Source organism: Sceloporus occidentalis, unplaced genomic scaffold (genome assembly GCF_023333645.1).
Source record: "Sceloporus occidentalis isolate IW3139 unplaced genomic scaffold, rSceOcc1.0.p SCAF_4, whole genome shotgun sequence".
In the NCBI taxonomy this organism is placed as follows: Eukaryota; Metazoa; Chordata; class Lepidosauria; order Squamata; family Phrynosomatidae; genus Sceloporus; species Sceloporus occidentalis.
This window is the reverse complement of record NW_028316984.1, coordinates 194,182,846-194,196,281: the sequence shown is the minus strand read 5'-3', so window position 1 is coordinate 194,196,281 and position 13,436 is coordinate 194,182,846. Positions and strand designations below refer to the sequence as shown.

General features: G+C 43.0%; 1 protein-coding gene across 1 annotated transcript in view; it reads left to right on the top strand.

Moving 5' to 3' along the window:
• The window catches only part of PRKCH (protein kinase C eta), a 141,853-nt gene that overhangs the window by 53,994 nt on the left and 74,423 nt on the right, over window positions 1-13,436 (top strand). The window contains exons 3-5 of the mRNA XM_089522759.1: window positions 7,736-7,886; window positions 9,863-9,897; window positions 10,413-10,501. Coding sequence (XP_089378885.1) covers window positions 7,736-7,886; window positions 9,863-9,897; window positions 10,413-10,501 — 275 coding nt within the window. The remainder of the gene's footprint in view (window positions 1-7,735; window positions 7,887-9,862; window positions 9,898-10,412; window positions 10,502-13,436) is intronic.

Genomic DNA, 13,436 nt, shown 5'->3' with positions numbered 1-13,436 from the left:
CCTGCTCCTGGCGGCACTAATTGGGGACCGTGCTTTGGAAGTGGGCCGTGTGGACACCATGATCCCAGTGCAATTGCTGTGTGAGTGGTCAGAGATGGGGAGATTGGTATAATGTGAGCGATGGTGTTATAAGAGAACTGGTCTGTTGGCTGCCAATGTCACAATAGCTCTTAAGTTTATTTTGTCAAAAGAGCTTGTTCTTGCTGCCTTGAGTCCCAGGAGGAAGGCAGGATATAAATAAATAAAATAATAACATAACAATAATATATTTTCCCCAAGAGAAAATGAAGCACTTCAGAATTACTTCTTACTTTCCTTTCTGCTTCCTTTCCTATGTCTCTTGCCTATGTTAGCAAGATAGTTCCAGAAGTTGACACAGTTGTGGTTTTTTTTGGACTACAACTCTCAAAATCCACCAGCCAGCCTGGCAATTTTGGAAGGAGTGTGAGACTTGTCATCCCAAAAAATATTTTTTTAAAGCTCTGGGAAGTTCTAGGACGAGCAGCAGACAAGCTGGTTTGCTTGTGCATATCCCAAACACCATTATTAAACACGTTGGGATGTGTTGTGTATTATGAAGGAACACCTACACCTACAGTTGTTCATGGGCAACTTGGCATGGATCAGATAATTCTATGTTTTGATTTTTGCCGAAAGCACTTGTTTCTGTATTTGAAAGGGAGTTGGGAATGAACAACCAGCAGGTAGGAGTTGTTGTAGGAGGGGGAGAAAGATACAAACAACGGGCAACCAGAGAAACCTGTAGCACATTCTTACTGCCTGTACAGATTGCAGATAATCTGCCTGTGGTATGCAGCTGGACCTCTTGAGGAACTAGCTTCCATTGGAAGAATACGGAAGTTGCCCAAAAAAGAGATGTTTAGTGAGACAAGAGGAAAGCAGCAGTTTTGGATGGCTATGAGGGTGGGAAATGCTATTTTCCAAGGAAACTGTAGGCCCTGAGGAAAGTTGTTGAGCTTCTTGGCTGAAAACCAGCATTTCTGTTGTACCCTTCAGTTTTAGGCAATAGGTGTGACCCCCGAAGCCACCCAAGTCTCCCAGACTAACACACACACACACACACACACACACACACACACACACACATATTGATGTTGTGTGTTTCCAAGTAATTTTCAACTTATGGTGACCCTAAGGCAAACGTACCACGGGGGTTTCTGCGGCTCAGTCAATGAATTTCCATGTCCAAACACAGAAGCCAACCCTATCTCCAAAGTTGTAGCCCAACATTCAAACCACTACAACATGCTGTCGCTCCGTGTGTGTGTGTGTGTGTGTGTTTTCCAAGTCATATCTGATTTAGGGTGACCCTAAGGGGTTTTCTTGGCAAGATTTGTTCAGAGGAGATTTGCCACATCTGAGAGAGAGTGACTTGCCCAAGGTCTTGTGTATGTGTGTGTGTGTCAATATCAATAAAAAAACAAGCTGATTTTGAGATGATTGTTTTGGTCCCCAGACCACACAAAATGTGCCCAAACTATTTCCCTGAACCTCCAAACCCCCCAATTTCCCAGAATCATAAAAAAGATCTACAAAATTGCCCCCAAACCAGCCAAAATATGGCAATAAGTGATGTCTTCACTGGCACCATTCTATCTTCACAGTATCGTCCAGGGGAGCTGTCTTGGGGGGTCAAGGGCCTTTTACATTCTGCCTCACAAGAGCAGTATATAAACCACTTGGCAACCCATTGTGAAGAACTGGCACCGCACTTCGTGGATAAAATCACTTGATCCACTCTGATTTGGATACTGTAGTTGATACAGGTCTAGTGGATGCAATCTTGACTCCTGCTTGTCCCACGTTAATGGATAAGTTTCAGTTTGTGCAACCTGAAGATGTGGACAGGATTCTTGGAGAGGTGAAGGCCACCATGTGGGTGCTGGACCCATGCCCTTCCTGGATATTAAAAGCAGCCCAAGGGGATTGGCAGATTGTGTGAGGTGAAATGCAGATTTCCATTTTTTCTGAAAGAGGTTGTGGTGAAGCTGTTACTGTCCTTCTCAATAGGCTCATGCAAAAGCAAACTGCTTGTGTGTTGTTCTCTATTAATAATTTTTGCCATTTTTACAACATTCCGTTATTGTGAAGTTGAAGGCTTTCCATGGCCGGCATCCATAGTTTTTTGTGGGTTTTTTTGGGCTATGTGGCCATGTTCTAGCAGAGTTTCTTCATGCAAATCACGCCTGCCGTTCCAGATCACACAATATATATAGCCAAGTCCTTTCCAGGCAAACATTCTCTGAAGATGCCAGCCACAGATGCTGGCGAAACATCAGGAAGAAACTCGGCTAGAACATGGCCACATAGCCCGAAAAATCCACAACAACAACAACAACAAAAAAACCCCGATTCCATTATTGTTTCACCACATGTATCTTGGATTTCATCTATGAACGGCTGGAGCGTATGCACCTGGCCATGAGGTCTGAAAAGCCAAAGGAATGGAGAAGCCAACAAAGAAAAGAAACAGGAATCGAAGGGCACATGCAGACAGAACTGATATCACAGTAGAGCATAGATACTGCCAGTATCATCTCAACTAGGAACACCTCATAGTCCAGGGAACACTTTAAAAGGTTTGTGGCTTACCACAACAGAAAACAGAACAGAGACATGCAGGTTCCTAGCACTGTAAATATCTGGCATTTTTTAAATATATGGTCAATAAGGTTCTGCATTCTCTGAATTTGTTCTTCAAGTTTCATAATTTTAGTGTTCATTTTAGGAAAATTTTAGGTCTAAGGAGGAAGGAATGAAGTCTTAAGGAGAGGATTTATCACCGAAGATCATACAATCATATAATAGAGTTGGAAGAGGCCGCAAGGGCCATCCAGTCCAACCCCCTGCCATGCAGGAAATCCAAATCAAACCATCCCCAGCAGATGGCCATCCAGCCTCTGTTTAAAGACCTCCAGGGAGGGAGACTCAACCACTCTCTGAGGGAGTGTGTTCCACTGTCGAGCAGCCCTTACTGTCAGGAAGTTTTCCTAATGTTGAGGTGGAATCTCTTTTCCTGTAGCTTGCATCCATTGTTCCGGATCCTGTTCTCTGGAGCAGCAGAAAACAAGCTTGCTCTCTCCTCAATATGACATCCCTTCAAATTTTTAAACAGGGCTATCATATCACCTCTTAACCTTCTCTTCTCCAGACTAAACATCCCCAGCTCCCTAAGTCGTTCCTCGTAGGGCATGACTTCCAGACCCTTCACCATTTTAGTTGCTCTCCTTTTGGACATGCTCCAGTTTCTCCACATCCTTTTTAAATTGTGGTGCCCAGAACTGGACACAATATTCTAGGTGGGTCCTGACCAGAGCAGAATATAGTGGCACTATTACTTCCCTTGATCTAGACACTATACTTTCATTGATGCAGCCTAAAATTGCATGGCCTTTTTAGCTGCTGTGTTGCACTGTTGACTCATGTTCAACTTGTGGTCTACTTGGACTCCCCTTTCACATGTTGTTGGTGCAGTGGTTAAATGCCTGTACTGCAGCCATTCATTCGAAACCACAAGGTTGCGAGTTCAAGACCAGCAAAAGGGCCCAAGCTCGACTCAGGCTTGCATCCTTCCGAGGTCGCTAAAATGAGTATCCAGACTGTTGGGGGCAAATTAGCTTACTTGCTAATTAGCTTACTTGCTGTTCACCACTATGATCTTTGGAATAGCGGTATATAAATAAAACAAATTATTTTTATTATTATTCAGCCAGGTGTCCCCCATCCTATATCTGTGCATTTCATTTTTCTGGCCTAAGTGCAGTACCTTACATTTCTCTCTGTTGAATTTCATTTTGTTAGCTTTGGCCCAGCTTTCTAGTTTCTTCAGGTCATCTTGATTCTGGGACTTGAAATATTTAACCATTTATGTCATCTTTTCCAACATTTCATCAGGCTCCATCTCTAGAAGGGCCCGAGTTCCTCCCCAGCCTCATATTGTCTAGTTCACACGATGCAGGCCAAAACCCCAAGGGCACGATTGGGCATGATCCTGCCTGCCTAGACACATATCTGAAGGATCTGGTCCAATCCAGCATTTGATTGTTTGTTTGTTGTTTTTGTGTGCTTTCAAGTTGTTTTTGATTTATGGAGACCTTATGGTGAACCTATCATGGGATTTTCTTGGCAAGATTTATTCAGAGGAGGTTTGCCTTCCCCTGAAGCTAAGAGAATGTGACTTGCCTGGTCTCCAGAATCATAGTCCAGCACTCATAACACTACACCACACAGCCTTTACACTGTGTAATTTACTCCTGGTTTTCTGCAGAGTTTCTAAGAAACCTTGTGGCAAAGCCAGGCTGTTCACACTGTGCTCCTTGCTTTGCCATCACTTTCACTCAGAAGCCCCGCTGTTGTCATATCTGATGGAAAAATGGGATGCCTGGCTGCACCCATGTGGCCAGGTGCCCTGTTTGCACATCAGACATATCAATAGGGAGGCTTCTGAGTGAAAGTGATGGCATAGCAATGTAAGGAGCGCTTGCTGGTTGCAGGTCCTGAGTTGGTGTGGCATGTGTATGTGAAAATACCTCCCCATCCTCACACCGACCTAGGTGAGCACTAGGGCCAGAAAAGTGTAGGCTAGGCCTATGCTTTCCTGGCCCATCTGCTCAGCCCCTTTGTTTCCTCTAATTTGCCTGAAGGTTTCCTATTGCCCAATGCTGGCACAATTAAGTGCCACCCTTTCTCCACCAGCCCTCACTCTCTGATCTGTCTGGCTTTACCTTTAGCTCTCAAGTCTCTAGCTCTTGTATTTAAGACCTTCTGAGGCTTAAGCTGCATTTGCACTGCAAAAATAATACAGTCTGATACCACTTTGACTACCACAGCTCAGTGCTATGGAATCCTGGGATCAGAGTTTGTTTTGGCACCAGAGCTCTCTTAATAGAGAAGGCTAAATATCTCACATAACTACAAATCCCAGAATTCAGTAGCATTGAGCCAGGGCAGTTAAAGTGTTGTCAAACTACATTATTTCTGCAGTGCAAATGCATCTTCAGAGCTGGCAACTCAGCTGCATACTTCTTCCACGCTACCCCTAAGGCTGCAGCCTAGAATTTGCACAGACATGAATTAAGGGGAACCATTAATAAGGGCAATTCACTGTAACTGTGCAGTCCTAATTTCTAACCTAACAAATCATGCATTTTCTTCCTTTCAAGGAAACTATTCAGTGTCTAAATTTAGGAAAGCCAATACTGTGCAATAGACTTAGTTTAAACAAATGTAGAAAATGCTGTTTTTCCATGAATCGTATATCTGAGTGGACTTTGCAATGACTGAATGAGGAGATTCACTCTGAAAGAAGCTGAAGATTATCTTGCTCTTAGACTGATCTCACTTTGAATAGTTTCCACTGTGGAAGAACAATCACAAGCTGTCGAATTTGGAAAGCAGCTCACCTACGGTAAATTGTATTGGTAGGACACATTAGTATAGACCCATTAAATCAGTTATTGAATGCTGAGTCAGCACTTACATAGATCCCATTAATTCTATGAGTTGGCTTTAGTTGGGATGGGCAATAGTATTCAAGCCAAACTCTCTATGAAAGCTCATGCTGCCAACTTCTTTCTTTCAATTAGCCTGAAAGGTGCTACAAGATCTCTCTACATACTGAAACTAATGGTTTTCCCTTCCCTTCATTCTTTCTAGGCAGGGCCAGACTGCATTAAGTAAATTTTGATAATCACCATTGGGGACAAAGTTTGACAGTAATGGTGAGGGGAAATGGGATGGACTAAATCACTATCTACACCAGCTGTTCCATCAGAGCTAACCAGCTATTCCTTTCTCTTGGAGGGCAGAGCTATGTATATTACACAGCCAACCTTAGCCCCTTCGGTCAGCCTGATTTCACCAGCTAGGTGCCAACAATTCAAAGAAGGATGTGGACAAGCTGGGGCATGTCCAGAGGAGGGCGACCAAAATGTCGAAAGGTCTGAAAACCATGCCCTATGAGGAGTGACTTACGGAGCTGGATATGTTTAGCCTGGAGAACAGAAGATTAAGGGGCGACATGATAAAAACCATGTTTAAATATTTGAAGGGATGTCATATTGAGGATGGAGCAAGCTTGTTTTCTGCTGCTCCAGAGACTAGGACCTGGAGCAATGAATTCAACCTAGAGGAAAAGAGATTCCACTTAAACATTAGGAAGAACTTCCTGATAGTAAGAGCTATTTGACTGTGGAGCATGCTGCCTCAGACAATTGTGGAGTCTCCTCCTTTGAAGGTTTTTAAACAGAGGCTGGATGGCCATTTGTCAGGGGTGTTTTGATTGTGTATTCCTGTATGGGAGGGTGATGAATTGGATGACCCTTGTGGTCTCTTCCAAGTCTAGGATGCTATGATTCTATCATTCCTCTTTTTCCAGAGATGATAAGAGCATCACACGAGAAATTGTAGATCCCAGAATCCCCCCAGCCAACATGTATCCCAAAAAGCAACATTTCTAGGCTCTTGATGAGTTGCAGTAAAGATGCACACAGCAGTTTGTGCTACTGCAGGTATTTGCTGTATCTTCAAAGATATAGGATTCAGGTCTCATGAGGTTCTATAGGAGTGCAGTAATGTCAGTCCAGGTTCTTCAGTGATCAACAATCCATTCCTGGGCTTTTTCCCTTTAAGAGATTTCAGAGTGTGATTTTGATAATAGTTACAGACTTCTTTCCTTTTAAAGAGCATTGGAGTACAAGTCAATTGCTGAGCACAATGACATGTGAGTGCATGTAAAGAGTCCTTTGGGGAACCATGTGGCAGTACAGAAATAGGAAGTACCCTCTGCATAGATTTAAAAATAGCTCATTCCGAAGAACTGGAAGAAGCTAGTGATGTGGGTTTTTTTAATTTTATCACTCAATTGAGCAATAAAAAGTTAAAAGGTAACTATTTAATATTGTAAGAGTACTCGTTTTGCTCCTGGGTGAATTTATACCATCTTTTAATGAAACTGAAAATTGGGATTTCTTTAAGAAATAGGGAATGTGTAGCTCTACAGATGTCATTGCACTTTGCAACTCCCATCAGCTTGGCTGCCATTGCCATTGTCAAGGAAAGATGGGAACTGCAGTCCAAGAACTGCAGTTCTCCATCCGTGGCATAAAATCTTTTGCATTTGTATAGTACTTTAAACATACATAATCCCATAACTAAGGGAAATGGGTAGTTCTTGCTTCAGGGAACTTTCTCAATCTGTTCCTTTTTCTAGGCGTTTTCTTGTTGTTGTGTGCCTTCAAGTCATTTCTGACTTTTGGTGAACTAAGACAACCTTATTACTGGGTTTTCTTGGGCAAATTTGTTGAGGGGTTTCTTCTTTGCCTTCATTTGAGGCTCAGAGAGTGTGACTTTCTTCAAGGTCACCCAATCGGTTTCCATGGCCTCCAAAGTTGTAGTCCAATACGCACCACGCTGATTCTCCTAGGCATTTTGCAGGCAGAAATAGGTTATATAAGAAAATATATAGGAGATGTGGGATTCCTGTGTTTGGAAAGAGGATTTAGTGGCAGATATGAAAAAAGAAGGTAGAATCTAGTGGGTAGATAAAGCAAAAGAGGAAAAAGTAAGGGGATGGAAGCACTGAAGACTAATTTCTTTGTGACAGGTTGTGGTTGAAAATTGATGGGGAGCAGCATCACATGTCAGTGAGCTCATTAGCACTTGAAAAATGAGCACTTACTCTTTCCTTTAACCACTATTGTCTTTCCATGTGCAGGAACCCTCCAGAGGGACAGAATTTTTAAAAACTTCACACGGAAACGCCAGCGGGCCATGCGCAGGAGAGTTCACCAAGTCAATGGACACAAGTTCATGGCCACCTATTTGCGGCAACCAACATACTGCTCCCACTGCCGGGAATTTATCTGGTAAGGAAGGCTTAAGCATGGGCTTGGAGGAGACTCTTGCCTCATAGCAGTGTTCACTAGGACAGATTATTCTTTATCAAATCATTTTGCTTTGCAAATAAAGAGAAAAAGCAGAATAGCAGAAACCTAACCAGAGTGGGCAACTGAGAGGTTAGGGGGCCACATTAGTCTTCTAGGAGTCCTTGGAGAGCCACATTCCCATTGTTGTTACTGTTGTTGTGTGCCTTCAAGTCATTTCTGATTTATGGCAAACCTAAGGTGAAGTTATCATGAGGTTTCTTGGCAAGATTTGTTCAGCGCAGGTTTGCTATTGCCTTCCTCTGAGGCTGAGAGTGTGTGACTTGCCCAAAGCCAATCACTGGGTTTCATGAGCCAGCTGGGAATCGAACAATGCTCTCTACAACTACACCACACTGACATTCCCATTGGTCCCTGCAATAAAAAAAATCATTTTTTTTGTCCCCACATTCCCTCTACGTGGCATGAGGAGCATTTTCACCATAGGCCCAGAACAGACAGGCCTTTGAGGTGCCCTCGTCACATGTGAGGTTTGCCTGGTGGGCGGAGCACCCACACGCCCGGCAACCCTTGCATGTGACAAGGACACCGCAGTTGCAGCGCGCCCACCAGATCGGGTGCACAATGGTGACATTGCAGCTGTGCCGCTTCCAGATGGGGCGGCACAGCTACGATGTCACTGTGCCGGTTCTGGCGCTTTGCGGCGTTACTGTGTGCTCCTTTTTTGCTGTGGCACTCCTGTGGAGCAAAGAGAGGTGCCGGGAAGGCGCCTCATTCTGGTGGAGTGTCCCCTGCCCATGTTTCCAGCTCCCCTTGGCTATTTAAGGCTTCTTTTTTAACAAAAGGGAGTGAGTGCAAGTCGCTTTCATTTCACTTTTTGTTTTAACAACAACAACAACAACAACAACAACAACAACATTTTTTTATTACTTTCCTGCCTCTTGAGGTGTTGGTACAACATGCAAAAATACAAAACACAATCAAAAACAGACATAAAACCAACAGTGAAAATACAATACTATAAAACCTTAAAATACATTCACATAATACAGTCTTTAAAATGTACCAATTAAAAAGTCATTTTAAAAAAAGGCCTTTCATAGAATCATAGAATTATAGAGTTGGAAGAGACCACAAGGGCCATCCAGTCCAACCCCCTGCCATGCAGGAACTCTCAATCAAAGCATTCCTGACAGATGGCCATCCAGCCTCTGCTTAAAGACCTCCAAGGAGGTGGAGAAAACATTACTGCTGTAGGGTGCTTAACTATCCACGGTTTCAGGAATCCAGTGGGAGTCTTGCAACATACACTTCATGTGTAAAATGGGGGGGGGGGGGGGGGGGGCTCCTGTACCACACAAAATATGGATAGTAAAAGAAACACTGGTAGAAGAGGAAACAAGAGGCACCCATTTCCTTCAGCACTGGCCTACTAGTCAGTGAGGGGATCAGCAGTCAGACCAACTGACCTGTTGGTAATCTGGCCCCATCTGGAGGATTCATGGATGCACTGCTAGAGCTTAGTATGAAGTGCACACTGAAAACTGTAGATTTCATTTCGAAGAGGAATATACTACAATTAAGTCTCTCTTATCTGGAATTCTGAAATCTGAAACACTCAAAAAAACAAATCTTTATTCCTGGGTGGCTGATGGTGATTTGCTTTCTGATAGTTCAAAGTACACAAACTTGGGTTCATGCAGAAAATTATTTAAACTATTGTATAAAATTATATAATGTTGGGTAGCATTTGAGGGCATGTGTATGTATGGTTTTTTTGTAGTGTAGTGAGGGATGAGCCCTCCCAAGGTCTCCTAGAGGGATAATGCATCTCCCTAGCCTCCCACTTACCCGCCTCTGGCTTAACTCATGGATAGATTCTGATGCTCAGTCTTGACCTGTTTTTGTGGTTTTATCTGATCTTGAGTCATGCATTGCCTCTCTTTTATCTTCAACAGGGGAGTGTTTGGGAAACAAGGATACCAGTGCCAAGGTACAGTGCCTTATCTTTGTAGTTAAATTATACCTTACAACTTGGTTGTTTCCTATCATATCACAAGCCCTATTGAAATGAATGGAAGGTAGAGAAGACAGGGTTGCCAGATCTTAGGGCCTGGACCAAAGTCTCTAGTTTTCATTAGTGTTCTTTGTGCATCGGCCCCTGACACATCAGTCATTCCAGCATTAGGCAATGGATGCTTCTACCTAGAAATGTCAAAGAAGATCCTAGATGTTGTGTAACTGCTCAATACTATTTCCTGCACATGTAAGTCCACTACGAAGGGATAGGTCCCATACTGAATTCCAGCTATCATGTTGGGTTTCCCACATCATGCTTATTTTTACTTTAGTCTTTCCAGGACAATTAGAGGCTGACTCATATATATTACCTACATTTAGCGTCAGTATTTATTGCAGTGGTAGATCTCTTCTTATACCTCTGTTTTAGCTTCTGAGGGCTCCTGTCCAGCTTTCTCCATGCTTTTGTTTGTGTTTCTTTCTTTCTAGTTTGTACATGTGTTGTACACAAGCGTTGCCACCATCTCATTGTTACAGCTTGCACATGCCAGAACAATAGCAACAAGATGGACACGAAGGTAAAGTTGCATTGCATGTTTGGGATGCTGTAGATGGTGAGCTGCACTTGTAATGGGATGTAATTGGCTTCTTCTTGGATAACATATTTTATTTCATAAAATTATTGTTACCATTGGTACACTATGGCCCCATTCACACTGGCAGCATTGCACTGGAAGGAACTGGGCAGATTCGGGGGGCCCCCTCCCGAATCTCTCCGGAAGCAAGTGCTGACTACCAATCAGGGGCATTTTAACACAAATGCCCTCTTGGAGAATTCGGGTTTAGGGTGAAGGTGCCTGGCTGTAAATCAAAGTTAGTTCCGCGATGGTCATAGGTGACGTTTCCAGCACTCATTGGGGCATCAGAAGTGTGCTTCCCACCCCTCCTTTTTTTAAAGGAGTGTGTGTGTGTTGTGGGCATTTGGGTCAGTGTTGTAGGTTATGATCTGCCCTTGGCCCCATTTTCAACCCCAAAATGCAAGCTAGTGCCATCTCTGTAGCCTGTATCCCACTCTCTTGCCACCCCAGAATGCCTCATACACAGGTAATAATAATAATAACAATAAAATTAATTCCTCACCTCAGAATGCCAGAAAAGGATGCATTTTTTTATTCTTTCCCTAGGCTACCCCTGAATTCCTTAGAGACAGTAGCAAAAGCTGTATCAATTTGGCAATTTACATAAATGGAAAGAGAAACATTACATTCGAATTGTAGCATTCATTCGAACTGTAACATTCATTCGCATTGCAGCAGTCATTCCAAAGGAAAAAATATGCGCATAGACATAGAAAAAATATTTTTTAATTATTATTATAATTATTATTATTAACCTTTATTTATAAAGTGCTGTAAATTTATACAGCGCTGTACATACAATCTTTTAGTTAGACGGTTCCCTGCCCTCAGGCTTACAATCTAAAAAGACACGACACAAAAGGAGAAGGGAGTGGTGGGGAATGGGATCAGGTCCAGCAGTTCTTCTCCACCTCCGAGGCCTGGACCAAGGCAGATGGACTGGAGGAAGGGCTTGGCTTCTTAATGGATGCTTAAAAGGAGGCTTCCTGGGTCAGAGAGGGGCTCACCTCTGGGAATGCTTCTCTAAACAATATAGTCTTTAATTCAGTTTTGAAACTGGGTAGAGAAGTGATGAGGTGTGCATGTGGGGGAAGAAGGTTCCAGGAGTAAGGGGCAGCAAGCGAGAAGGGATGAATTCAGGAGGGGGAGGTGGTAGACCTACACTGTGACAGGAGACCTTGACTACAAGAGCAGAGGGTGCGAGTAGGAATGTAAGGAGAAAGAAGGTCAGATAAGTAAGGAGGGGCCAATCCATGGAGGGCTTTGAAAGTCAGTAACAAAAGCTTGTACCGGATGCGGAAGGGGAAGGGGAGCCAATGAAGGGAGGATAAAAGAGGAGAAACATGGTCAAAGCGGCGAGCGGATGTGACAATACGGGCAGCTGAATACTGGACAGAGATTAAAGGATAGAATAAATAAATAAAATCCAAAGGGAAAAGGTCTCTGCCGAAGAACAGAGGCTTGCCTTGCTGTAGCCCCCTGACCTGCCCTGAATTGACCCTTCCTCCTGCTCACATTCTATCTATATATCTATATATCTTTAGCAAAAAACATGCACATTTTTTGCCAAAAATAATTTAAAAAAAAATAAAATCCAAAGGGAAAAGGTCTCTGCCGAAGAACAGAGGCTTGCCTTGCTGTAGCCCCCTGACCTGCCCTGAATTGACTCTTCCTCCTGCTCACATTCTATCTATATATCTATATATCTTTAGCAAAAAACATGCACATTTTTTGCCAAAAATAATTAAAAAAAAAATAAAATCCAAAGGGAAAAGGTCTTTGCAAAGAGCAGAGGCTTGCCTTGCAGTAGCCCCCTGACCTGCCCTGAATTGACCCCGTCAGTCACCCCCTTTTTGCCTCCTGTCACCCTTTGCCTCCAGATCCCCCTTTTTCCTTCGGCTCTTTCCTCCTCCCCCTCCCCTCCCAGATGAGGGGAGGGAATGCTCTGACCTATGCCTGCCCTCTGACCTTAATCCCTCCCTGAATTTGCCCTGATCATGATCGAGGGCAAGTTCATATTTCGCAGAACCCAGGTCTTTTCAGAAAAGACGGATTTTAGCCCCAATCTGGATAGCCCGTGCTAAGGGGCATTTCGTTGTGCAAGCCTCGACATGGCTTGTGACAGAATTGGGCCCAATATGAACTTCACGTGGAAGAATTGATTTCAAAACCGGGTTAAAAGGTAGTATGAATGGCCCCTATGAGTGTAGAGGAGTTTTTTAAAAATGTAAACATCTCTACCCCAGAATTCAGGTGGGAATCGGCAGGATTGAATTCTCCCTAAAATTTACAATTCTGTGCACTTGGAAGCTTAACTTGTCAGGGATGACCTCTTGACATACTTGTCCTTGATGTGCAGGAATTTTTGATCCGAGGGAATAACCAGTTATGCAGTTCCTCACCTATTTTCTGAAGGAGTGCAACAGTTGCAGTAGGACTGTACCATGCATATTTCTTAAACATGTAGATTGCCATTAGATTGTTTAAGACTTGCATTTTACTTACTGAAAGAATTAGAAGTGGAAGATGCTGAGTAGGCTTTACATCAGGGGAACATTTTTGAAATTTATTACTTTTGTTGCTAAATGCCAGTGATCTTATTATTATTTTTTTTTTTTGAATAGTGATTATTGGTTCTCATTACTTTAAACCCTTATTGACCATTTTAAATCACTTTGGCCTTTATCCTATTGGTAGAGCCATTGATTCAACTGTAACATGGTGAGTCAACACTTACATAAATCCCATTGATTCAGTAGTTCTGCTCCATTAGCACTCATTCCACTGATTCTGTTGCATTAGGAGTTAGGCCTTTAATTGCTTTTCAAAATATAATACTTTCATGGTTTGATAGGTTAGTTAACAAATTAACTAA